General features: G+C 36.3%; 2 protein-coding genes across 4 annotated transcripts; both read right to left on the bottom strand.

The window, feature by feature from the left end:
- Window positions 1–171: 171 nt before the first annotated feature.
- Window positions 172–24780, bottom strand: LOC136821191 (zinc finger protein 677-like). Of its 3 annotated transcripts, XR_010848703.1 has the most exons (8): window positions 24602–24780; window positions 24423–24482; window positions 21106–21282; window positions 20581–20768; window positions 19595–20344; window positions 17851–17981; window positions 17681–17749; window positions 17300–17511 (listed from the first exon to the last, which is right to left on the bottom strand). XR_010848703.1 is itself a non-coding variant. In XM_067077427.1 (7 exons), exons 3-7 carry the CDS (start codon window positions 3180–3182, stop codon window positions 349–351), a joined length of 930 nt encoding a protein of 309 aa, XP_066933528.1. In that variant the 5' UTR covers window positions 3183–3185; window positions 5967–6165; window positions 19595–19956; the 3' UTR covers window positions 172–348. The 3 variants fall into 3 exon arrangements, 2 of the variants coding, with proteins under 2 accessions (XP_066933528.1, XP_066933527.1); XM_067077427.1 differs by lacking the exons at window positions 17300–17511; window positions 17681–17749; window positions 17851–17981; ... (2 more) ...; window positions 24423–24482; window positions 24602–24780 and adding exons at window positions 172–525; window positions 797–976; window positions 1130–1377; ... (1 more) ...; window positions 3134–3185; window positions 5967–6165 and having other exon boundaries at window positions 19595–19956; XM_067077426.1 differs by lacking the exons at window positions 17300–17511; window positions 17681–17749; window positions 17851–17981 and adding an exon at window positions 6077–6165.
- LOC136821261 (uncharacterized) lies at window positions 7282–8548 on the bottom strand. Its single transcript, XM_067077488.1, has 4 exons — window positions 8290–8548; window positions 8002–8171; window positions 7808–7867; window positions 7282–7601 (listed from the first exon to the last, which is right to left on the bottom strand). Exons 1-4 carry the CDS (start codon window positions 8363–8365, stop codon window positions 7524–7526), a joined length of 384 nt encoding a protein of 127 aa, XP_066933589.1. The 5' UTR covers window positions 8366–8548; the 3' UTR covers window positions 7282–7523.

Here is a 24780-nt window from a genome sequence, read left to right as displayed (position 1 = left end):
TTTAGATTTTGTTACAATTTTGTTGCACTATTCATATTTTTAGCATTTATTAACATAAATATTAATCCTCTTGCGAAAATATACTTAAACTAAAAACCCTCTATCTTTTTATAATCAAGATTGTAAATATTGTTGAAATTATCACGAAATATGAAATCACCAAATCGATCATTCACAGTTCCTTCTTTTGTTTTTCATAAGAAAACAAAAAAATATACACAAAAGATTGTAAAAAACTATTCTATCAAAACATACCACTGTACAAAAGTTTTATCAAAATATTCCCCGAGATTCTTTTATTTCGATAATGTTTTTCGCAGCACAAAATAAAGAACCAATAAAGTGAAATCAAGGGAGATCAGGTTTCGGGATATCAGGATACTCCTCGTTGGCTGTTTCTAAGGCTTCCGCTCTTCTCGCCATGATTCTTTGGGCGGCGAAAACGATGGAGGCGGTTCCAAGCACCACCCCTAAAACGCCACAACCAATTGCTAGTGCGAGTCCTGTTCTTGAGTGTGGCTTCTCCTGAAGAAAGTAAAGAAAGAAATCGAGATTAATGATGCTAAAGCATGACCCTCGGACTGATTGTGTAAATCGTAACAAAACCGATTTATTATACATTTGAAACAATGAATTTTCCCCGGTTTTCTTTGAGTTTTTTATAAAGCTATTTTTCCAGGGTCGAGTAATTTAACTGTCATTGAAATGTCGCTTCATTTCTAGTTATGATCCTTTCCAAAGTGTAAATCCGACAACCTAGATATTCTAGATAGTCTCAAATTCGACTCAAACATACCTTAGTGATCACTTTTTTGCCGAGACCGAGATCTTCAGTGGATTCTTCACCGGGTTCATAATAACAATAATACACTTTGGTGTTGAAGAGGTCTTCTTCGGGACCATAGGGATGAGCCCCACCGAACCCACTTTGACTTCCCCGATCATTGTCGTCAAATTTGATGAACTCCAATGATGCCTGGAAGAAAATTCAGTTTTTTATTACTCAGTCTGGTTCGCTGACTGCATTATCGACTATAGTGCAGAGTGGGCGAAGATTCTTTCACCATCAAATCGGATACTACTTCTTTGCAAAACATGGGAAGGTCTATGCTGAAATTACTTTACATACCCTTGTCCCTGCGACATGTTGACATTGTGGTCCTCCATGAGCCAATAGATAGAAAGGTTTCATATTGGGCAGGTTGATGGCTTTCATGACGTCACCGTGTCTTTGACAGCAGTAATTGATGACCGTTTTTGTGGGCAGGTATTCGCCAGCAGGGAGAACACCTGAGCGTTGATTGGTTCGATCAAGTTTGCGATGCTCGTCATCCCAACGAATAAAACCTTCCTCTAAACCTTCTGGACAAGAATCTCCTATAAACGAAAATGTTTACATCTATCAGGATGTTTACGCAATTTCTTTCTCTCTCCATTCCCAAAATTTTGAAGGTCCCGTAGACACCCCCGATTATTTTGACATTATCGTTTATAGACTAGCAAACTAGTCTGTTAATTTATCATGTCAGAGGGCGGGAACATAAAGGCGGCGGGTGTTTGCTAGAATACGAGCTGCGTGGAGAACGAGCAAAAGTTGGTGAGAGGCTGCTGATTAACAGCTTTCAGCCCTTGCCGCCGACAAAGTTTCTTTCCTACGCTTACCTAACTCATACGCTCACTTTTCCCGCGGATATCGTTCCAGCCCGACTGACATGCCAGTCTAGATCGATTATAGAAATCCATTGAAGAGTATAAAATTTTGTTAGTATTAGAAGTATGCCCCTTGAGTTTTAGCTAATTTTACCTGATGCCTTTGGTGTAAGTTTTTTTACCACTAAGCCAAGTTTAATTTGTCTCTTGAAGTGCTTTAAAAAAGTTGGAAAGGATCTTGAAAAATAATTTTAAGAAACCTGATTAAAAGGAAAATAAATTCCCATAAATTTGAATGAGAAATATGAAAATTAAACTTCTTCCGAATATCCGAAAGCTTTCATCAAAGAATTGCCAGTGAAAGCAGAAATCAGTGGAGAAATTAAGAAGGTGTATTGTGTTTATTATCGTATTGTGGATGAGTGTTCGTAGTCTGAATCGCAGACCTCGCAGACCTAGAGTGTTCGTTGCTAGTCACAAATTTTATATGGGAATCTTTAGAGAACTGTCAGTGTCGGATACAGGAGGTAGGCTATCTTATTCATGGAGAGTAATTAGTTTCCATATAAGGTAATACGATAATAAAGTGCGCTCTCCTCCATTGGTTATAGCCTCCCTCTGTATCCGAGCCTGACTGTGATCTTTACCGCTAAGCAACAGGCCCGGGCTCGATTTCCGGATATGTGAGACGTTATCTACAGGGTTAGCGATCGTAATTTCGGAAACAGTTAATTGATTTGATTGTGATTTTGATACTGTTGGTTTAAAGCTTTTTGCGATGCACGTTATAGGAGCCGTTTGCAAAATGACCCCAACAATGTGACACGAACAGACCTGTTGGAATTGAATGAGCAGTGATAGTATGTCATTTTTACAACGTACTTGGAAAAATGAAGTGACTTGTTTATGTTGGATGTAGTTTCGCAACGACAGGCAATCTATTTTTAAGCAAGTTGGAGACATTGAACCGTGCAAGGAGACACTTCTCTTGTTACAGCCATTTGCAGACATGCAGAAACAAACCTTAAACACTGACTGTTTTTATTCAACCTGTAAACTAACAAGGCAGATTTTACCCATCTCAAGCGACTAACCTTTTTTATAGATGCAATATTTTCCATCGGGCCATTTACCTCCATTTTCGTTCGAGCTCGGTTGATCTTTGATACAAAATCGTTGTTGAATGCCATGTTGTGAGAAGTTGGCAGCAAAATGGTAGCTCTGCGATCGTTTGTTTGCAGGAAACTCATCTTCTGTATTGTGATAAGTGAAGCCTCTTTTCCACGAACTGGCTTTCCCGATGTACGGACATCCAGTGGCCGTTTCCGGTAATCCGTATGTTCCTGCAGGCCAACTGTATTCTGACGAAACTGAAAGATAGGTCGATGAAGATTTAATAGCCTGTACTCTTAGTACATACACGAAGCTACAAGAAATAATTTGCAGAAATTTTCGACGAAGGATTTTGAGAAGGAGGGCTTACCTTGGTGAAATGCAAGGAACAGAAACGTGATGCCAAATAATCGCCTCATTTTCTAAAAGAAGAGAAAACAAAGAAATAAAAACGTGCTTCCAGTCATGCTCCCTGAACATAAGATTGTTTGCACTGCTGAATGACGTGTCAATGATCGAAGAACTAACTGTTACACTTGACAAAGTCTCACTGTCAACACTGGTTACCTGGTCGTGATTTATCACTTTACAACGCTTTTAAAAGTGTATGATTTAAAAAAATTTGCGACTTGACTTTTTCCACGCGAAAAGGGTGATGATGGAATTAGAAAAATAAAAAGAGAGACGAAGTTTTCCATTCAACAGTTGCGTCTTTAATATTGTAAAGTTAAGGACTTTGGTGTTTTAAAGAACTTTGTATTGAAAGGAACAATTCACTTTTACACACGTGTATTACTAACGTTTTCCGTCACAGATCCCCCAATCATCTGGTGTGTTTATTTTCCCCTTTTTTCATGTGTAATGCACAGAATTGTACAAACGCACGAACTGGACGGTGGGGGAAATGGGTAAAAGGATTATCAAAAAAGTTCACCTTAATGAATAGCCTAGCGCAGTGATAAAATCCTTGGATGTTCTTTTATTCAAAGCCCCGTAACAAGTGTAAAATGACCATCCACAACTCGAACCTGCTTAAACAATTTTTGACAACCTCAGCCACGCCTGGACATTTGAATTATGGAGAAGAAACTTAATTGGGGCATTAACAACAGACTGTGGTCCAATAGTTAACTGCTTCCTTATGAGGGTACGGGAAGAATATTCTTTGATTTCGTGACCTAAGTAGTAGACATATTTCTAATGGTAAATGAAGTCATCAATCAGGTTGGTGGCACAGAAACAATGTGATATCAAGTAGCTTTTCATAAGTAGGAAGTGTGAAGAGATTTCATAAGAAGGCACTGTGACAACTGTCAGAAGACGAGAACAACTTTTTCCAATGTGCCTCAATAAGGTGTCTCGCTGAGATGAGTGACCTTGAAATTGGAGCTGAATAATTGACATGATGACAGGAGGGATGAGATTTTGCGCATTTCAGGCTTCATATGTACAGTATATTTATCAACTGACATAATTTTCCGAGGACTTCTCTTAATAACGCGCTCAATAATTAGATTATGAAAAGGTAATTTGCACTCTCATTCCAGCGACCTGATCATCATACTTGGAATATTCCTTCTTTTGCGCCTATTCTCCTGTTTAAGCCTCCTTTTCATAATTATCCCACCAAGGCTTTTTGTCTTTAAAAGGTTTTCCAGACATCTGGATGAAAACACTAAAGCCTTTAAACTGTCAGTATGGACAGATAGTTTTAAGATACTTATGAAGATATTTCAATAAGACCCCCTTGCTATGAGACACCCAATATTTCTTCGGGAAAAGAAAATATTTCAAGACTAATATTTGTAATTTAATATTTTGGTCTTTCCCTTAATAAACTATTATCAAGGTATCTTTTAAATGTCACTTGGTTAGTAATAAGCGAAAACGAACGAAGATGTGAAGCGTGACAAAACAATGGAATGCGAAATATTGTCATTGAAGAATGGGTTCGGTAATGAGTTTTGTGGGAAACAAATACTATGACAAATCTTTCGAAAAATGTAATGAAGGTTGCAGAAAATCAATTGTAACAAAAGAAAGGCTCAGTTGTCGAATAACTACCCCCTAGGAAGAGAAAAGAGTGATTTCTATTTTTGAGTTGAGTAGGATATCGAATAACGCTAATGTAAAGGGTCCCTGCATCACTTCACTCCGTATTTTGATCAAAATAAACAAACAACTCGAGTCTTCATTGCAACATCTCTCAAGTAGCTGAAGACGCAAACAGCCAGCCCACTTTCCATGGCTTGCAAAACAATAGCCTCTGATTGACAAAAGATCAAACTTGCATTCTTTCTGAAAATCGGTTGACGCAACCACAAGCACTTTATGCGTAAGAAAGGAAATGTAATTTCAGGTGCGACCTAACAATTACACTAACAATTTACAAGTCATTTGTATCCTTGAATATCTGGCTCTGAGACAAAACAGCTTTTGAATGACATAGAAACTTTGCATGAAACCATCTCGGAAGGATCATATCGGAAAGATGTTCTCTTGTACGTGATGTCTTTCTATCATCACTTCATGAAAAGAACATTTACATCAATTGGTTGTTTATCCCAACAGATTGAGTGATACCTCATTAGAGAAGTAACAGATTGATACTAGCCTCGTTAATGCGATAAAAAATACAACTTTAGTATGATGCCTTTCAACACAAAAAAATTTTTATTTTAGGAAATGAGTCCCATTAAAGTGAAACGAGCCAAGTATGTACAGGCAAATGTCCGAACACAGCGAACGAAAAAGTGGACAAACATTTTAACTGAAAACTGAAAATAGAAATAGCTGACAGATTTTCTCACGCGAGAATTTGACAAAGCATTTTTTGTGGTTTTCGGAACTCTGTAAACAAGCCTGCTTATTTATATAACGGCCATCTGCTGTCACCCTAAAGCCATCCATATCACCATCTTTCTACAATAAAGGACTTTGATACTTTTCATGTCTGAAGGAGTAATTAAGTAAGGCAAACTTCACTGAAATTGTACCTGCTTTCCTCTTGTGTTTACCTCTTGGTAACGAAGTTCCTGAATACTTTAAAGTCTAAGCAATGTTCGTATTCAACGTACGACCCTCTATAGTCGTTTTATTTTGCACAATCGAGTGTCAAATGCTTTGAAATTTCAAAATGTCTTTTAGTTTCTGGAACAGAAAGTGTCAAACCTGACAGGAGAAGGTGGACGAAATTGACTTACGATTTATTTTCAGTCTTTCCCATCCATGTTCTTCTTTTTGTTTCAAATGTTTGATTCTTTGTTTCGAATCTTTCAACAGAAGAACAATAGAAACATTGGAAGGATAACAATCATGCCAACCTCCTCCACCAATCATACAGCAAAGCTTTCAATCAAATCATTCAACCGTGCAAACCATTTGTGCTGATTTTGAACCACCCTACAAAAAGAAGAACTTCTTTAGCAATTTATTACATATCAAATGTTAAAGCGAAGCACAGTCCAGAACCCAGCTTATACACAAGTGGTACATTGCCGCATTGCACCGATACTTCCTATGTAGGGGAGCAGGCCACCTTTAGCTTTAATCGGCTTAATTTTCGCGAGTCTAAAAATTAGTGAAAATTTCTGGATTTATTTTTGCGAATAAGCTATTTTGGATTTAATAAATTTTAATTATTTTTGTGAAGAAGCTCTCAATTAAGCGTATCGACTTCCTTTTGGGATTTTGCATTCATTGCACTTTATATCTAATCTTTTTCGATGAAAAACTTCAAACAAACTTAAGGTTTAAAAAAATCATTCACAGTGAGAAAAATGAGAAATTTCCACGAAATCTTATAGCCAAAAACAATTTGGAAGCGCTTTAATTTAGGTTGGAAGGGTTGAGTTTTAACTCTGAGTTTGAACATTAGATTTAAGAATTCAAGGACCTTAGGATCTGGGGATCCAAAAGTTCAAGAATGGTCCAATAGGGCTCATGGAAGTGAATAGTGAATTTGACCTGGAAGTCCCTCCCGAATTGAAATATTATTTAACAAATAGCCTAAACGAGGAATTAACCAAAATTCTCAATATATTTTGACCGAGATTTCTGAGCTATGATGCGTTGATGAAGATATGTATATTGGTTCTGAGCTGTGATAATCCGTTGATGAAGGAAATATGTTTGTTCTGGTCAAATCACCCTCGTTCTGAAGTGTAAGGTTTACGATTTCTATTTCAATGCTCTCAATATTCGAAAAGACATTTTTACATCCGAAAACATCTTGTCTACGGTCGAAAACTGTATAATTTCAAAGAGGCGCAAAACAAAGACAAGTTCCACTGAAAAACAACTTTGAAAATATACCGAAAAGATTATTACCTTAACGGAATTAATTTTAGCGAGAGGCACAAGTCGTAAAGGAATTTAAATTTGATATCAAGAACTTATTTTTTTGCGGCAAGAATTAGTTCTCAACCAATTAAGTTTCGTTGAGGGTGTACGTGTTACGTTCACCCCCTGTACTTTTTGAAGACAAAAACATTGGTGTTTTGGAATGAGGAGGAGAGATTTTAATTCTCTTTAAGAGTCTGTTATCTTACTGTTATCAAAAAATCCTAAAAAATTTACAAGTCTACAAGCAAATATCTTTACTCTACAAAACAATAGTTAATAATTATTTCCTTTTTCTCAAATAAATAAAACAATGAAAGCAGAACAATGTGTCGTCTCTCTGCTTAGTCACAAGTACCAGCTTGCCACCTTCCGAAGCCTCCTTCCACCTTGAAAAGGAGGGATATTGGTGAGTGGGTTCACTCGATTTCTTTCATCATGTCTAAAGAACGTTTCTTGATGACTTTCTTCGATGGATTTTGTTTGTTGCAAATGAACTGGGAAAAATAGAACAAAAGATCATAAAGACATTGCCATGAATGTACCTCTTCCGAAACAGCGGTCAGTTTTTGTTTAGAGAAATTGCTTTGTATTTATTGCCTCAGTAATTAAAAAAAAGCAAACCACGCCGAGGCGAAAAAAACCCCTAAGGGTTGGTTCTTTTCATTGGGCTAAACATTTGGATCATAGAGGAGATACTTACGTTGCAATATGAGTCCAAAGAGCGCTTGCGAGTGATAACCGCGTACAAGATGACTTCACACTGAAAATAAGAAAATACAGTAAATTCAAAGAATATCAAAAATTTTTCAGTATTTTTTACCCTTTTAGACACAAGGTACCCTTGGAAAAGAATTACAAGTTTCAGTGGACATCTAAACAAAGGGAGGAACGTACCGATTCGGCGTCATGGACCAGTTTATCATCGCAAATGTCGTCATTTTCAGGGGTTTTGCCACTCATCTCTTTTTTGATAGTCAAACAAACTTGACATCTGGATTTCAAACCACGAATAGCGTTCATTTGTTTGGTGGAAGGTGTGGACGAACCATGGTACTTGCGTGGTCCTGTGACAAAACAACAAAAGATCATAAGAAAAGCGCCTGATGATCGTGATGATAAATCAAAAACTTTTCACTAACTGTCCACGATACATAAGGAAGGAGACACGAACAAGGAACTTACCTTGTGCCAAAGAAATGTCCGTGTAAATGGAAGCAAGGATGAAGAAAGTTGCGAAGAGCTTGATTGAGGACGTCATTTTGTTGTTTGTTGTTGTTTACTAGTGGATGATTGTGTGAAGAGGTGTGTTCTCTTGATGCCACTACTACAAGTGTGTGCTCTATCCAAAACTTCCACTCCTTTTTATACACAGCAACACGTTCTCCATCACGTGCTCCTACCCAGTCTCCCACTGCAATTTCCACCAAATAAAAAGTGAAGAGCTCTACTTATGATGAAATGCCAAGATATTTGACACCTTTCCGATTGCAATGTTTCTTGGCTTCACAGCAAGAAAAGGTCACTCTTTGACACCCTTCGAAATAACATTCAATGTGGTTCAAAGTGGAGTTCTTTCATAGATTCGTGCCATTAGTTAGGTCTAACTTGTTAAAAACAGTCCGTTAAAACAGTCTGACAGACGACCATAGTTTATCTTCGACGCTCTACTTGTTTGGTTGAAAGTTCGCCTGTTGTTTACGGCTTGAAATGCGAGAGAGGGCATATATAAAAGTGTCAAATCATTTTCATAGCAGGCGGCATTGTGTTTGCATTGTTTACTCCATAAATCATTGAACATCTCAATTACAACGTCTCTAATTTTTACAACCAGTCAAGAGAGAAGGGAGTGAATAGACAAAACAAACCATGGGACGCCTCAACAGTCACTTCTTCCACCAGATAAACACTTCGTCACCTAAAGTCTCCAAATGACCTGCATAAAAATTATCGACCGCTATCTTCCCGTATAAGAGAGCAAGCAGCCTGAGGAATGGCTTAAGAGAAAAGGAATAGTGTCAGGACTTAAGTTAAGAGTGAATGAAATTGCCTCAAATTTAAATCCGCTACATCTTGCAGAGGTTTGAAAGGAGCTGGTTAAAAAATGTTGTTGATTGTCTTCTGAAGGACTTTTTGTTTACGCCATTTCTAACCTTTGTAACAGAGGCTTCTCGCAGTTGGAATTTGCAAAGTGGTTGTGTTTGCGAAAATAGCACAAATTGTGCAATCAAGTCTATTGATAGGACTGTCCTACAAGAGGCCACTTCTAGACAAATGCTCCTTTGTTCTTTAGTGCTTTTTACGCTTTAAAAGTGAAATTTTCCACCCGCAAATTTAAGGAGTTTTTTTGCGGTTTTTCTTTACCCGAAAATGAAGAAATTTGATTCAGCTTATTTCATTTCCAGCAGAAAGGAATAAAAAAAATGGCGGGAAAAGAAAGGTGTGTCTACATTAAAGCCATGATGAAAGGAACTGTTGGGTAAAAGAGACCAAATATAGAAGCACTTGGAGTTTAGAAGAGCTATTGAAGGTGGATGGACCTTCTTTTTAAGTTGAATACTTGAACGAGTTCGAAAACAACTCGTGACATTCCAAAGCTTTTAACAACTGTCCATCAAAAGTCCAGACAAGCAGGTCGAAGATTTGAATCAAGGAACTAAGAACGAATACAAATGTTTCCGTCCAGGAATGACATGGCCACAGGAATGACATGGCCATAAATTTTTTTTTTGATTTGGTTTGACCAAGAAAGTTTTTAAAAGAAAGGTAACATCTTTGACATGACTATTTTCTTAGTTCCCATTTCCGAGAAACTATTGGCTACAATGCCAAGTATTATGTAAAACACACACACAATTGTCTCGACTTCACCTGTAGCCAGTAGAGCTGTTTAATTCACGCAAATCTCGTGTAGTAGAGCTACTACTATTCTTTTTTAAAGTCAAATGAGAGTAAGTACTATTTTTTATATAGAAAATCATGCCTCACCAAGGCTGTGTGGTCGAGACAGCTCCCAGTTCTAGAAAGTTTTCCCTCACTTGATAATTTGCTCCGTTACATCTTTATGCAGGTAGAAGACTCTATATTATCGACTTAGCTAAAGATACCATCTTCTGTAAGTAAGGCAATATTTTAGCCATTGCTTATTTTTACAAAAACCTCACTCGGTGCATTATTAAGTCATACAAAAAATCGACTTTTCTTTCTATAGATGCAGCCTATGGAACCTCACAATTTCTGACATTTTCCACGACTTTTGTTTGAAAAAGGGACCAGTTCACGTATTTCGGAAAAAGTTAAAACCAAAAAAGAAATCATTTAGTTAGCGCTACAGAAATGGCTTGAGCAAAGGATTCTTTTTACAGATTCTAAATATCTTCGCCCCATCTTCGCCCCATCGTCGCTATTCAGTGGCAAGCAACCTGTACTTGTTGCATTTCTTGCACTGGCGTGTTTTCCAGCCACTCGAGTTTATAAAAAGCTTCAAGTTGATTGATCGTTAAGAGTGATACTGTTATGGTCTAAGACCCTTTCAGACGAATGTACTTAAGGAGCACTTCAAATATCACACTCAATGATCATTCGCATACAGGAGATAGTGTGTGCTATTTCTGTCCATCAAAAAGCCTTTCTTTCTCACCTGGAATGTGCGGGATAGACATGTCACAAAGACTTTATACCAATATGTCATATATATGACACACACTTGTAACTTCTCAGACTGAGGCAGTAATAGAGAAATCTGCGATGTAATTGCAGTGCCTTGTGCAGGCTTTTACACAAATGCTGTTTGCTAATGTTACTGATTTATGACATGACAGGGTTGACAACAATCTCAGTTGGTGCTGTGAGAGAGCCCAGTTGTTTTATGCAACGTAACTTACGAAACTCACAATAAGGTTAATCCACTAAGTACAAGCAAAATATGCCTCTTACCCAAATTTTGCAATGATACATTTTAAAAAGAACATCTGTAATTTCAAACCTGAATATGTCATTTATGTATGCAACCTCTTTTTCGAAGATTGCGGCATTCGTTCAAGGAGTAGGCAGAAAAAAACGGATATGTTTTTACATTTTTCAGAGAGGAATACATTAACACAAAGCAAAGAGTTAGAAATAATGCATCCATTTAGCACGAAGTTTTTGCGGTTTTTCCTGGTACAATGCTACTTACATAGAAGAGTGAAGTGGTCGCAAGAGGGAGTTTTTCTCACGGGAAAATTACTGGTCCTATTATTAGCAAAGCGAAGAGAGGCCACTTTTGAGATCTTAACTGTATTCTCCTTGCTTTGTTGTGTTAAATTGCATCGGAATTTGTAGAGAATTTTTCTCAACAATTTTTTATCAACGTTTTACCGTTTCAAACTGTCGACAGAAAAGCAGGTCCTTTTGAAATTCCTGTTTCCACGGCTGAGAAATTTTCTCCTACTTTAATGGGATAAACTTTCGCGGGGTGTCATCCACGAAAATCCGCGAAATTAAATCCCAATGGAAATTTGTAAGGACCCCATCCGCGAAATATTTCTAATCAAAACTCAAAATATGTCAAATAAATACCTTTTGAATGATTACTTGCATCAAAAAGCGCAAATAATGTGTATTTTTCAACAACCAATATACATGATTTGACAGTATAAAGATACAAAATTGTGAAAGTATTGCCACCCAATAGTGCCAACCGCGAAATTAAGTCCCCGCGAAATTTTTGAATTTCGCGGATAGGCCCAACCGCGAAATTTAATCCCCGCGAAATTTTATCCCATTAAAGTATCAAATTTGACCGACATTCCATGGTGATTTGATATGGTGGAGGTATATCACTTTCGAACTTATATATCGGTCTGAGTTTATACACCGGGAGAGGCTCGTTCCAATACACTCTTCTCGAGATGCATAAAGTTATTGTTGTCCTCGTTTTCAAGCAGATTTCATTGCTTTAAAATTTCATATTCACAATGATAATTGTGTTGTTTACACCACATGAGACATTTTGAATTTCAAGTACTTTTGTTTTTGAGTTAATGTTTGCCTTTTGGGAATTCAAATTGGTTTAAATGTATAATTTCATAGCAATGAAATCTGGTTGAAAACGAGGACAACAATAAATTTATGCATCTCGAGAAGAGTGTATTGGTACCAAGGAAAATGAAATTGCAAAAAAATGAAAAATTCCAGAAGATGACGGCAGTTTGAGGGTATTTTTGTACATGTTTTTTTGCATGTGTATATTTCTATGACCATAAAATTTGCAAATCAGAATTCAGTTGTAAAAGAGTTATACTGTAATCGAAATAATAGATTCTTACCAACGTTTAGCATATACCGAAATTAAGGTTTCTTGCACTTAGGCATAATTGGGTACGGGTACGTGCCGCTGGTCAGGGTTCTTTTTTTAGACTCTGGAGATATCTAAAAGGGTCCCAAACAGGGGGGGGGTACCAAGTTGTGGTACTGGACCAGTGCTGAAAAGTTGTACTTTCTTGTATTTTGAAATTTATCTGAGACCACCACCACTTAGTACCCAGGTACTAAGTTGAATTTACATCTTAAAATAGGTACACCACCCCTTAGTACCCGGTACAATCTTGATATCACCATTGAGAAATGACACACCATCATTAAGTAGCCTGTACTAAGTTGATTTTTCCCCTCAAAATGGGTATACCCTTAATCTTTAGTAATGGTACTTTTTGGTACACCTCCTTTAAGTTTTTTTAAAAACTTTAAAACTCTGTATTAAAAAACATACCACACCACTGTACCACCCTTAATATCTCAGGAAAAATTTCTGTCTGGTTAGGTCAAGTCAAATATCATTTTCAAGTCAATTTCTTATTAATCAAAAGAAATAAAGTTTCAAATAAAAACAAATTTAGCTCTAATTGACTAATTAATTACTTAAAAATCTTTAATTTGAAACATCATCAACATAAACTTTAATCAAGCAAAGCTGATAAATACCTTATTACTCAAACATTACTAGTCATTTTATTAACACAAAGTGAAAAATTTCGTGTTAATAAAAACCCCCTTAATTAAAATCCCTGTTTCCTTGAAAAAGCAGAAAAATTTGTGTTAATTCCAGATCGTGCAAATTTCAAGGCTGTTGAATACTTGCCTACTGTAGTAATATTTGTGTAATAAAGTAACTGTTTTTCAGTCATTCAAGGTATGTATTCTGCTATCAGTGCAAACCGAATTATAACCAAATGAAAATTACTGAAATAAATACAATTGACCTACAAAAAATAAGTTCGCTGGAAAAAATTTATTCACTTATATAATTAGAATTTACCTAAAATAAAAAAACAAATTAAATCAAACAAATGGTGACCACTGATAGCATGCTGTGAAAACAGCAAAAAACCTTTAAAAATTTTCTCTTCAACTCATTTTCTAGACTAGTAAACTAGTCGGTTATTACTTATAACCTTATAATAAAACTGTCAATCAAATAATGTAAACACTAATTAAATATTCAGCGCGCGTGAGAGAAAAGAAAAATAACCGACTAGAAGCTACTTCCAATGCTTTTTTTCTTCACCTAAAATCGTAAGGAGAGACATACAGATTTCTGTATGTCTGACCCGTGCGGGATTGCATTTATTTTTCTTTCTGTTTATTGCGTTTTTAGAAATGCTCATTTATTTATATGTTCCCAAGTTCAATGTTACTATGAAATATTATTTAGTCAAAAAAGTTGGATGGATTCTCAAAAACCTAAAAAAAGTTGTAAAATTAAACAACGTTTTTTGAAGGAAGTAGCTTCTAGTCGTTGAAATTCAGAAAAGAGACGCAACTTCTATTTGGAGCTTGATTTTTTGTATAATGGGTCTGTTTTCAACGACTAGTTTACTAGTCTACTCATTTTCTTGCATTTTCTTAAAAATTGGATAAGTCAAGAGAAAGTGAAAGAACATTTTTGTGATTTTTTGTGATTTTGAGTACCAAGATACTAACTTGATGCCTCATATTTGGTATTGAGACCACCATTTAGTCCCTTGATACTAAGTTGCAAAAATCTTTTTTTCAATTAGGACCACCACTTAGTACCATGTACTAAGTTGTTTTTTACTTACCTTATCAGACCACCACCCGGCACTGGCCCCCACAACTTAGTACCGACCCCCCCCTGTCCCAAATTTACTAATTTTCAAGATGTGGAACTGACAGGGTCGATTTCTGGTCATTTTGGACAATTTTTAGTGTGGAAATAAAAATTTTCGTCTACTTTTGGTCATTTTTCCTTCTCTTCAGCGTTAAAATGGGAAAAGTTTTCGATTTTTCGTTCTGACGGGGTCCCAAATTTACCAAACATTTATATCTGACAGGGTCCACTTTTCAAACTCCAGCAGCACGTCGGTCGTCAGGGTCAGTGCAAAAAAAAACAATTGAAAATATATTTTTGCCGTAGATAACGTATCATTTACCGAACCAAAAATAAATTTTCGGAAAGTTTTTGTAAAATCTTCTTTGTCTCAAAATCATATCATGAAAAAGGCGATTTTTGGTGAGTTTTTCATCCCAATTTTTCATAGATAAATGGTCATGACTTTTGATACACACTAGGGGGGGGGGGGGTCTTCTCAAAAGCGTATGCTTGCGTACAGGGGGAGGGGAGGGGTCGAAGGAAAATGTATGTACTACGAAGAGAAAAATTTTTCAAAGCCCTTTTTCGCTTGTTTTTTTGTCGACCTTTACACTTCTTATACGCAACAAGGAAAAGAAAGTTTCTTTGATAAACTAATGAGTTTCATGTATGAAATAAAGGTCCAAACCAAACGATTTGAATTCGAAATTTTCTTCAACCGAGGGGGTGAATGAAAAAGTACGTACTTACCAGAGGGGACGAGAGGAGGTATAGCCATTTGCGTACGCTTGCGTACAGGGGGGCACTCGATTTTCGACATTTTAGTGCGTACGTACTATGTGGACGACCCCTTTAGAAAGAACAATGGAATTTCAACGTAAGAACGTGTCAGAACCCATTTTCAGAAATTTTAAATTGTGATTTCTCGACTTTAGAATATAGTTAGACAAAAATACTTGGCAATTTTACTTAAAAAGACAGAGGGTTTCTCCAGGCAAAAAATCTCAAACCATCTGATTTAAGTTGGCTCTCTAGTGCAGCTCCGCTGTTGTGGCAGTGCCGGGATTCTCAAAGTAGCGCAAGTACATGTCAGAACAAATGAGAGCCAATACTCACAGAATGAATAATACATTTACTCTTAGGTTCCAAATAAACGGCCCCCCCGCTTGTTAATTTTTTCAGCTGTCAAAGATAAGGCCCCTTATTTTGCTCTAAATAGCCTGATTTTAACCTATTTTTACCTTATTTTTGGGTTTCAGAAATACAATTTCTAACCCCCCGGCAATTAGGTCCCCCCCGTTTATTAAAATCTAGAAAATTTTCCAACCCCCCCAATTTTGCCAGCTTTTGTTTGATAATTTATCGAAGAAAGATCTTATTCGTTAATATGGGTAGTCCTATGGGGTTCTGCTCGAGAAAATCACTTTTCACTAATAGGGAAATTAAATGTCCCTAGGTAGTCGTAGGCTCGGTAAAGACGTTTCGTTGTTTAAGAAATTTGTCGTTCCTTTTGTCTATTTTTAGTAAATGCATGTATTCTTAGGTTAACCTTCTCATTCTGTTGTTACAAAATTTTGCACTTATCTTGCCAAATATATATGTAACATGAATAAGCTTTTTCATTTAAGAGAATTTTGAGATTTAGTGGATATCGCCTGAAAAAATGGCAAATTTACAAAAAAACTCTGAAAAAACGGTTAAATGCTATAACTGCCCTTGGAAAATTTCTGTATACTTTAAAGTGAGACTGGGCGACAAAAATAATTCTTATATACTCTTTGAGAATTTCAGAATTACCTTTAACGGGGCCTCCAGCGGTTTGCGTCAATGTGTGAAAAAGGAAAAAGAAAAATGCGTGAATGCGTGAACTGAAAAAAACTTGCATGACAGTGAAAATCCACTATTTCATTGCGTGAATATGTGAACGTGTACGATTTTTAGTGTGGATAGGTGAATTTTCTCTTTTTCCACCAATTATTATGTGCAAATTTCCCGATTTTCAAATGTTTTCCCGATTTTTCCCAAAAAGTTTCCTGACTTTCTGAAAAATCCCGAGAACAATTTACGTGAATGCGTGAATTGAGGGTCCGCTGGGGTCACCTTTAACCCCTGGAAATTAGGCCAATGATGCATGGTCATTCAACCCCTTGGTGAAAAAAACAAGAAAAAAAATTACTTCAAATGGAAAAACGCAAGAATTTCCTAAGAATTTCTTCTTTGGGGACCCTTTGAAATATTCATCCAAAAATGCCTGAAATTTGTCCCAATGCCCCTAAAATCAAAATAATTGAAGAATGAAAACAGCCAAAGGAATAAGCATACAAAACCTGACCATTCTTGAAGTCTAGCGAGCTTCGTTGCCGCCTGTATTTCAAAATTGGTATTAAAAATCCGACAATATTCCGTCATACTCATAATTTTATTTCTTTGAATTATTTAGGTAAAAAGATTGATAGAGCTTGAACATTACTCCTAATCTACAAAAAAATTATTTTCTAATTTTTTTACATGTTTGTAATATATTTTATCAACATTTTCAACTCTGAAATGTAGAATTTCAACTGCGTGTATACTTTTGAATCCCTTTTGTCACTCCAATAATTTTTTTTATGACTTGAAAAAAATAGCTTGCTAAAGTCGAGAGCCTGTGTAATAAGAATATCGAAATTAGAATGTGACACTCTCTAAAATTATTAGACACTTTTAAGTCAAAATTTAGAAATATTAGTCGGAGTTTTGACAAGCTGACGATGATTTTGCCTCTGTTATCTTTGTTATGATAAAAATAAAAGGCTTGAGAAGAGAACAACAGAGACTTTTGTTGAAGTTTGACGTTGTTAGCAAGGTATTCCCAAGTGATATATCATCAAATCTATTGTTTCACTTTATGCTTTTAACGGCGGCAACGAAGCTAGCTGTGTTATCTTCAAAAAGACAAAGGAGATGGATGTCTAGTCGTTTATATGTTCATGCTCTATTTTATCATATCTCTGAAACACTTGGAATAATTATCAAAACCAGGAAAGAATGCAACTTTCAAAAAAATCTTTTTTCATATCTTCCTGACCGTCAAATTCTTTAATGAAGAAGAACACAAAAAGGTTTGAATTCAATCATCGTCTTTCCTAATACTTTAATACTATAAACTACAAATTATAAAACAATAAGGTCACACAAATAAATTATATAGGACAATAGTATGACTTGTAATAAATTATGATAAGTTAATTATCTAACAATGATTCGCAGGTGTTGAATTACTTCATGTGGATAATTTGTTTACCGAGGGATTTGTATTTCCAAGAACAAATGGTCTGTAAAACAATGAAAGAAAAAAGTCTAATTCACTATCTGCATCAAGCATCAGTATTCAAAGTATCAAGGACTTTGATATATATGAACTAATAAAAAGTGCTCAAATGAGAGCCGGTGAGAGCAGTCGTCAACCAAATCGAAAGTGAATGTTAAAGTGTAAATACCTACCTTGCAGAATATTTCTGTACTTCTTGTTGTCGAGATTTTACCAGTTGGTCCAATACTCATTCGTTTACACTGCAAAGATGAAAGAGAAGAAGATTTTTCAAACATGAAAAGATGAACATCAAATATCATTACATACCTTGCAGAAAAAGAAGTAACAAGGGTCAACTCACCAGAAATTTCTGATATTTCTTGCTTGAAGAATTACACAAGGTGTATTTGCTTTGAACGGACGACGTGAATTTCGGACAGAGCGAGCAAACTGAGAAAGCTGTTTCTGGAGTCACCGTCACATCGCGTGGTCCTATAGAAAAGAGATACAATTAAATGCTTTATCTTAGCTTAAAAGAGAGAAGTAAAAATTTGAAGAAATAAAGAAAGACGAAAATACCTTGACAAATTATAAGTTGGATATTCAAAATCAAAATTGTTGAAAGCAAGAGCCAATTCATGCTTCTTCTTTTCGTTGGTTGGATAATGAGTGTACTTTTGATGACAGAGTACGTACAGTGAGAAAATTGGTTGATGTGCGCACACACACAAACAAGTGTCTTTTATATCGAGTAGAGTTGATCTATCTTTTGTTTAAAATGTCAGAACAACATAAACAAACATGTCATTAGAAGCACGATAGCGGTGTGACCTCTCGCCTCTCTTACAACAACAACTCGATGTGCACATTCATATAATTCCAATACTATTGTTTGTACTGCTACTTTAGTAAACAACTTCGTATGAGGGGAAAAAGTATCACAGCTATATTTATACCTTGAGAGGTACTACACTCGAAGCCAGCCCAATCTCTTATAAATAACGCTTTTGAAACAAATAAAACACTTATTGTTGATTGATAAAAAAATATGCCTCTATGTTGGCCGACTTTAAGCCCTCGTTTTTGTTTGTATCAGTAATATAGAGGAGAAGGTTTTAGTCTGAACTTTACTTTTATACCCTTTGCTAGTACGTAATCTTCCCATCTTAATTTCTTCCTTGTTTTTTCATTGGCGACGAAGAAGGAAGATATTTAGCAAGGCTTTTGAACCATAATCCTTCTAATCTTTGATAAATGTTCCAGAGATAAGAAAGAGAAACAAATATGCGAGTTTTTCTCAAGTCCAAGAGCAACAATTCTCACAAAACTTAACCAGCAGAAATTAAACTATAATACCGGGTGACCCACGAAAAAGTTCGGACCTTTCTCGGCGTCTTGAGGCCGAACAAATGTCCCAAAGTGCTCGGAATTTTGATATTTAAAAAGTAGATATCCTAACTTAAAATTTGAGCTATCACTTTTTAAATTTGACCAACTAGTTCTCTACTTATGACCTTTTAAACTCAAAATTCACTTTTCGGAAAGTGTAAAAAACACGTAAAAAAGAGGTATCAAATTAATGCAATCAATTAGAAAATCTCTTATAAATTGACTTATTTAACGAGTTTTATGACATTAATAATTAATTAAAAACACCTTTTAAAGTAGTTTTTGTTTAAACCAAGACTAGTTTTTATCAAAATTGGCACTTTCAAGGAATTTTCTCAAAAACTGTATATCAAAAACGTCTAAAAATACCTAATTTGATACCCCTTTTTTACCTGTTTTTTACACTTTCCGAAAAGTGAATTTTGAGTTTAAAAGCTCATAACTAGGGAACTTGTGCGTCAAATTTAAAAAGTAATGGCTCGGATTTTAAGTTAGGATATCTACTTTCTAAATAATAAAACTCCAAGCACTTTAGGACATTTGTTCGGCCTCAAGACGCCGAGAAACGTCCGAACTTTTTCGTGGGTCACCCGGTAGAAAAGTGACGTCTGCAACCACAAAGTGTGAAACTTCTATTGTAAAAAGACTCGAAAACCTTTCTCATGTAACGATGAATAAATGATAATATAAGGGGTGTAAATAAGTGTTAAAGATACCTTTTCTTTCCCTCATTCTTGAAATTCGCTGTCCGAAAAGAACTCCAACCTGTCCGAACCAGTGTCGTCATCAGTGAAAGGTGCATCCTCGTCAGAACTTTCACCGATTAAATTGATGATCTCGTTACCAAGGTTTGAAGGCGAGGGCAGGTCTTCAGTCACTTCCTCTTGTGGTAGCAAGTCTGTTTCCATCAGTGTGGTGGCTTCTTTTAGCAAGGATAAGGTTTTGGGTTTGGCTGCTTGTTCAGCCATCGACATGAGGATGGGTACAGCATTCAAGTTCTCATCTTCTGATGAAGTCTTCTTTCTCTTCTTCTTCTTCCCTTTTTTCACTTTACTCATTCCAGGAACATCATCCTGACTGTTCATCTCATTGACATCAAAAGCCACACATGTGGATGACAGATTGAGCTGTTGTGGTGCACTAGAGTGCACTTGTTTCTTGTGACTTTCCACATAATCTGAACGATTGAAAGCTTTGCCACATATATCACAAATAAACATAGAGCTTGTGTCATGGGCTGCCAAATGTCGATTGAAGGAGCTTCTGTAAGCAAACTCACTCGAACATACGGGACATTTGAAAGGTTTCTCCTCGAGGTGAGTTTTCATGTGGTTTTTCAAACTGTCTCTCCTGGTGAACGTCTTCTCGCAATGTTGACATTTCAAAGTGGACGAGGCTGGATTATGGATCTTGTAGTGACGAGTCCGTGTAGCAGAATCACGAAAACTTTTACCGCAAACATCACACTGAAAAGAAAAACAATTGAAGGCTTATTTCACGATTCCCGGACGGAACATATTTTCCTCTCTTCTTTGTCTTGTCAAATAATCCATCTCTACCAGTCTCTACACACCGGAGTGTTAGGAATCAAGTATTTCAAATTAAGGATATTTGTGCCCGTGCAAAAAAAACCTCTTATGTGAAAAATTGATATGTTTCAGCCATAGAGTTAGTTCTTAGTTAAAAAGAAAAGTGGTGGCACCTTGTAAGACTTGTTGTCAATGGAATGTATTTTCATGTGTCTTTTGAGGTCACTCTTGGTGGTAAAAGGTTTGTTGCAAAGATGACATGCAAACGGTTTCTCTCCACTGTGGAATCTCATGTGGGTCACCAAGTTGGAATGTGTTTTGAAGGTCTTTCTGCAAATTGTACATTGTAGACTACCACCTCCTAAACATTAAGGGTATCAAGAGCTTGATCACAGGTTCAAATTAATTATAGTTTGAGTAGGTTCGGTAACACTTCCTGTCTGTGACCGAGTAGAATCGTGTTCTCAAGTAGTATCAAAAGAGCAAGTCATCCTAAAATTTTTAATTCTGAAATCCCTCAACCCAGAAGCCAAGTAAAATTAAAAAAAAAACACTAAAAAAATCATCATTGACCCTTTGACTTTAAGGTTTTAAAACTCAGCGCATTGACAAGTTTTCAATAGCCACCACTCGAATACGGAGATAAAAGTGTTTGGTGAAGGCTTTTGATTCTCTAGTTTTGAATTCAATCGATTTACGTTTTCGAATGACAGTTGGTTGTACGGTTGATATTTGAGGTGGTGGCGTGGTGACGTGGTGGAAGCTTGGTGATGAATCTTTCTTTTGAGGAGGTGCGAAGGAAGTGTCAGTCACCACTATGTTTGCTGCGTACGGGTGTTCTGCGTCGTCAAAACCTATGTATGGATCGTCTTGGGCTGCAATGAAAAAGTGTTGGTAATTACAAGCAGCCTACAAATCATACAGCTAATTTGTTTTTGAGCAATGTCACTTTTTGGTGAAAACTGAAATCTAAAATGAAAATCTAAGACCTAAAGTTTTAAACTGATTTACTGGACAATGCAATGATGCTTGATGTCACTTATCACAATACTCATGGGAACAAATTTTTTTTGTTAATTTCGCATAGCGAAAGTATTACGATAGTCTTTGTGTGTGTGTGTGTGTGTGTGTGTGTGTGTGTGTGTGGCGAGAAAATTTTTTGGGAAATTAGGCGTGGGCGTTTGGCTGCGGGCGTACTACGGCCAATATTCTAAAGGTGGACTCACTCACAAAGATACTCTAAAGAAGTGTAACCAAGCCTTTGTAAACATTCATCGTGAGAACTTTTTAATGGCTGCTTGATTGCACATGCTTTTGAAACTTGCTGCTATATAAATTTCTATCATGTTTTCTGGTCTTTTGTAGAGTATTTAAAGAGGTTTATTATTCGTTTACTACTAAGTATTTTATGTTTGTGTAGTTAGTGAATGCACCAATAAATTGATAATGCTCAGTAAGTAGTACAAAAAGATTTAATTTTACACAACAACATAACAACACATAACCCTCTTCTTCACCCAAACTACAAACAGCACAGGTATGATATTTTTTTCCTTTTTTCACCAGATAGTTACTCTCGGGTACCTAATAGCCGTCCCCCCCCCGCTAATTAATTTTTCGAAAATTTTCCACCCAGGACATTCTTATTCCAACCCCCCCGCTTATTAATTTTTGGGAAAATGTTTTTGAAAGTTCCCTCTTTTATCCTAATTCTGCTGTATTAGCCTCCTTTTCAAAAATTTTCCACCCAGGACATTTTTATTCCAACCCCCCCGCTTATTAAGTTTTGAGATTTTTTCCAACCCCCCCGCTTATTCCAACCCCCCCGGCTATTAGGTACCCGAGAGTATGTGTTAAATGTTAACCAATTGTGACAAACAGTCTGCTTTAGCAAGTATTTCCACATATTTCCTAAAAATCATGTCAATTGAAATTCAGCAATCATTTTCATATATCAAAGAACTGTCGAGCTATCCAACGAAATCAAACGAAAGCTGTTCGATTACCGAGCCTAATTTGGTGAGACAATTTTTTGATTAGTTTGATTATGTAAGTTTGATGACAGTTTTTTATCTGATGAAGTTTGATTGTTGTTCGATGAGTTTGGATTAAGAAAAAGTTCCAGCTTTTCCTCCCCGATGCCAGGCGATGATGTCAACCGAACCCTATCAAATCAATTTTGGTAATCGAACCATCAAATTTCATCAAACGAAATCGAACAATAGGTGTTCGATTATCGAACCTGATCGAACAGTAATTGAACTTTACCGGAAAATCTTCAGTTTGATGTTTGATTATATCGCAGTTTGATTAAGTTCGATCAGTGTTTTTGTAGCTCAAATGGTTCCAGTTATTGCTAGCGCAACAGCTCAATCAAACACATGGTTCGGTACTCGGTAATGGAACAGTTCGATTGACATCGCCTGGCCGATGGGATGATAGATATTTGCCTGCTCTTTAAGGTTTAGCGTGGGTGTCTGCTAATAAGCCGTCAGAGTGTAAAAAGAATGGGCAACAAGGTACCGTCAACTGCTCTAACTTGGGACGATTGGTCGAAACATGGGACTGTTGCATATCTGGTCTGTATTTTCACTTACTGTAAAATCGAATAAGAGATCGTGTATTTTTAATGGATTATTGCGTTGAGATTTTGGAAAATCTCAAAGAGTATTATTTCTTTAAAGTTGGCTAGTTTTTACCCTGCCATTTTCTAGTTCAGAAGCTGGAGCTCAACTACTCAACTGCTTTTTGCCTTTAGTGGCCTCTTGATTGTCCATGGAGTCAACTGATGCTTGTCTGAAGGTTAGACCTGCTGTCCGGGGGTTAGACCTGCTGTCTGTGGGTCAAAAGTCACAGGGTAAATTTCCAAAAAATGTTATATCCTCAAACCCCCTCCCCCTCCACAATATTCTGCAATATTCAAATTTGTTCTGGAAAAGCCCAATGATTTTGATGGTGGTGCACCATCATTTATATCAGAAAGATAGTATACAACAGATTTTTCTGACTAATGTAGCTGTTTTCTCAATTTTAGAAAAATTCTACTGTTTATAGAAAGAAGTTGATATAAACTTTGCGCAAGTGAAATCGCAAGTGACTTGTTATCAAAGCACAGAATGAAGTTTCTGGCATCAAAGAATGAAAAGTTCATTTTTTCTTCTTCATTTTCAAAAAATTTTGAAATCTTTTTCTCAAGTATATTGGAATTCTCTGATTTATTCTGAATATAAAGATTTTTTTTAAGCTTATAAAAAGGATTTTTTAGTCGCATTTTTAAAGAATCTTTTTGTTTTTAATGGATTGAGATTTTTCATAAGAAAACAGGGTATCTACGACCTGTGTGTACAATACAATGTGTATATTTTGTGTAACGCTTCATTCAAAATCCATAATGCTGCCGGAGTCACGTTTCACGCGTCTTCGTCGTTGATGTTCTAATAGTATGCGAAATTTTCGACTTTAAGTCGTCTTGTTACTTATCTCATTCATTTCACAAATCAGCCTTCAGGAACAAATTTCAGTGAAATTGGACAAGCACATCAGCCGTTACATGATTTTAGTCAATTTTACTGTAACATCCCAACCGAGCAGGTGGGCAAACGAAATTTTTGCAAATCATATCTAATTATCAATATCTATCACTAGTCAAAATTTAAAGTCACTGCATCTTGAGATTTTAAGGGAGACCCTACTGTTTATTAGGCACCTGAGAGTGAGAGTATTTGGATTGAAGTGAAAGAAAACGAAAAAACAAAACAAATTTCTCATCCCCTTTATCAAAGCGACCTTGATTAAAGATTATTTAAAAAACGCCACCTTCTTCAATACAACCTGTAGAATAAATACCCTTCCTAAAATCCAAAAAGGTTAATCAACGTCCTGCAGGGCTACAAGTTATGCGGTATATTGTTTCATGTTTTTTTATGCAGGAGGCGTCGCACAAGATTAAGAGAATAGTCTTTTGAACCTGAGAGATATCCTGTTTGTACTACAGAAAAATGGACTGTACATCTACCTTTTTTAGCTCCAACCAAACAATTATGTTGAGATGAGAGTGGAAAAAGAATGTCGTTATCTAAAAGAAAAAAAAACATAAACGTTTGTAAAAAAAACATTAGAGAGAAAGAGAAACTTTTGCCACAACACTGTATAAATGTTTCTTCATAAAGTAGAGCAAAGTTAAGTGTTGAATACCAAGAGACGAAGGTTGCAATGTACAGGTAGCACCAATGGCATCAGCTTCAAGAATGGTATCTTGTGATGGAGAAAAGTCAAATGTGGGTGTCACACCAACAAGTTGGCTCATTTGTGACAGCACTGTTGCAGCATCAGTTTCTTTCTCTTTAGACATTTCTGTTTTATTTTTTACTTTT

This window comes from Clytia hemisphaerica, unplaced genomic scaffold, assembly GCF_902728285.1.
Source record: "Clytia hemisphaerica strain Z4C2 unplaced genomic scaffold, Clytia hemisphaerica genome assembly, whole genome shotgun sequence".
Lineage (NCBI taxonomy): Eukaryota > Metazoa > Cnidaria > Hydrozoa > Leptothecata > Clytiidae > Clytia > Clytia hemisphaerica.
The sequence above is the reverse complement of the archived record's forward strand: the minus strand, read 5'-3'. Positions and strand labels throughout refer to the sequence as shown.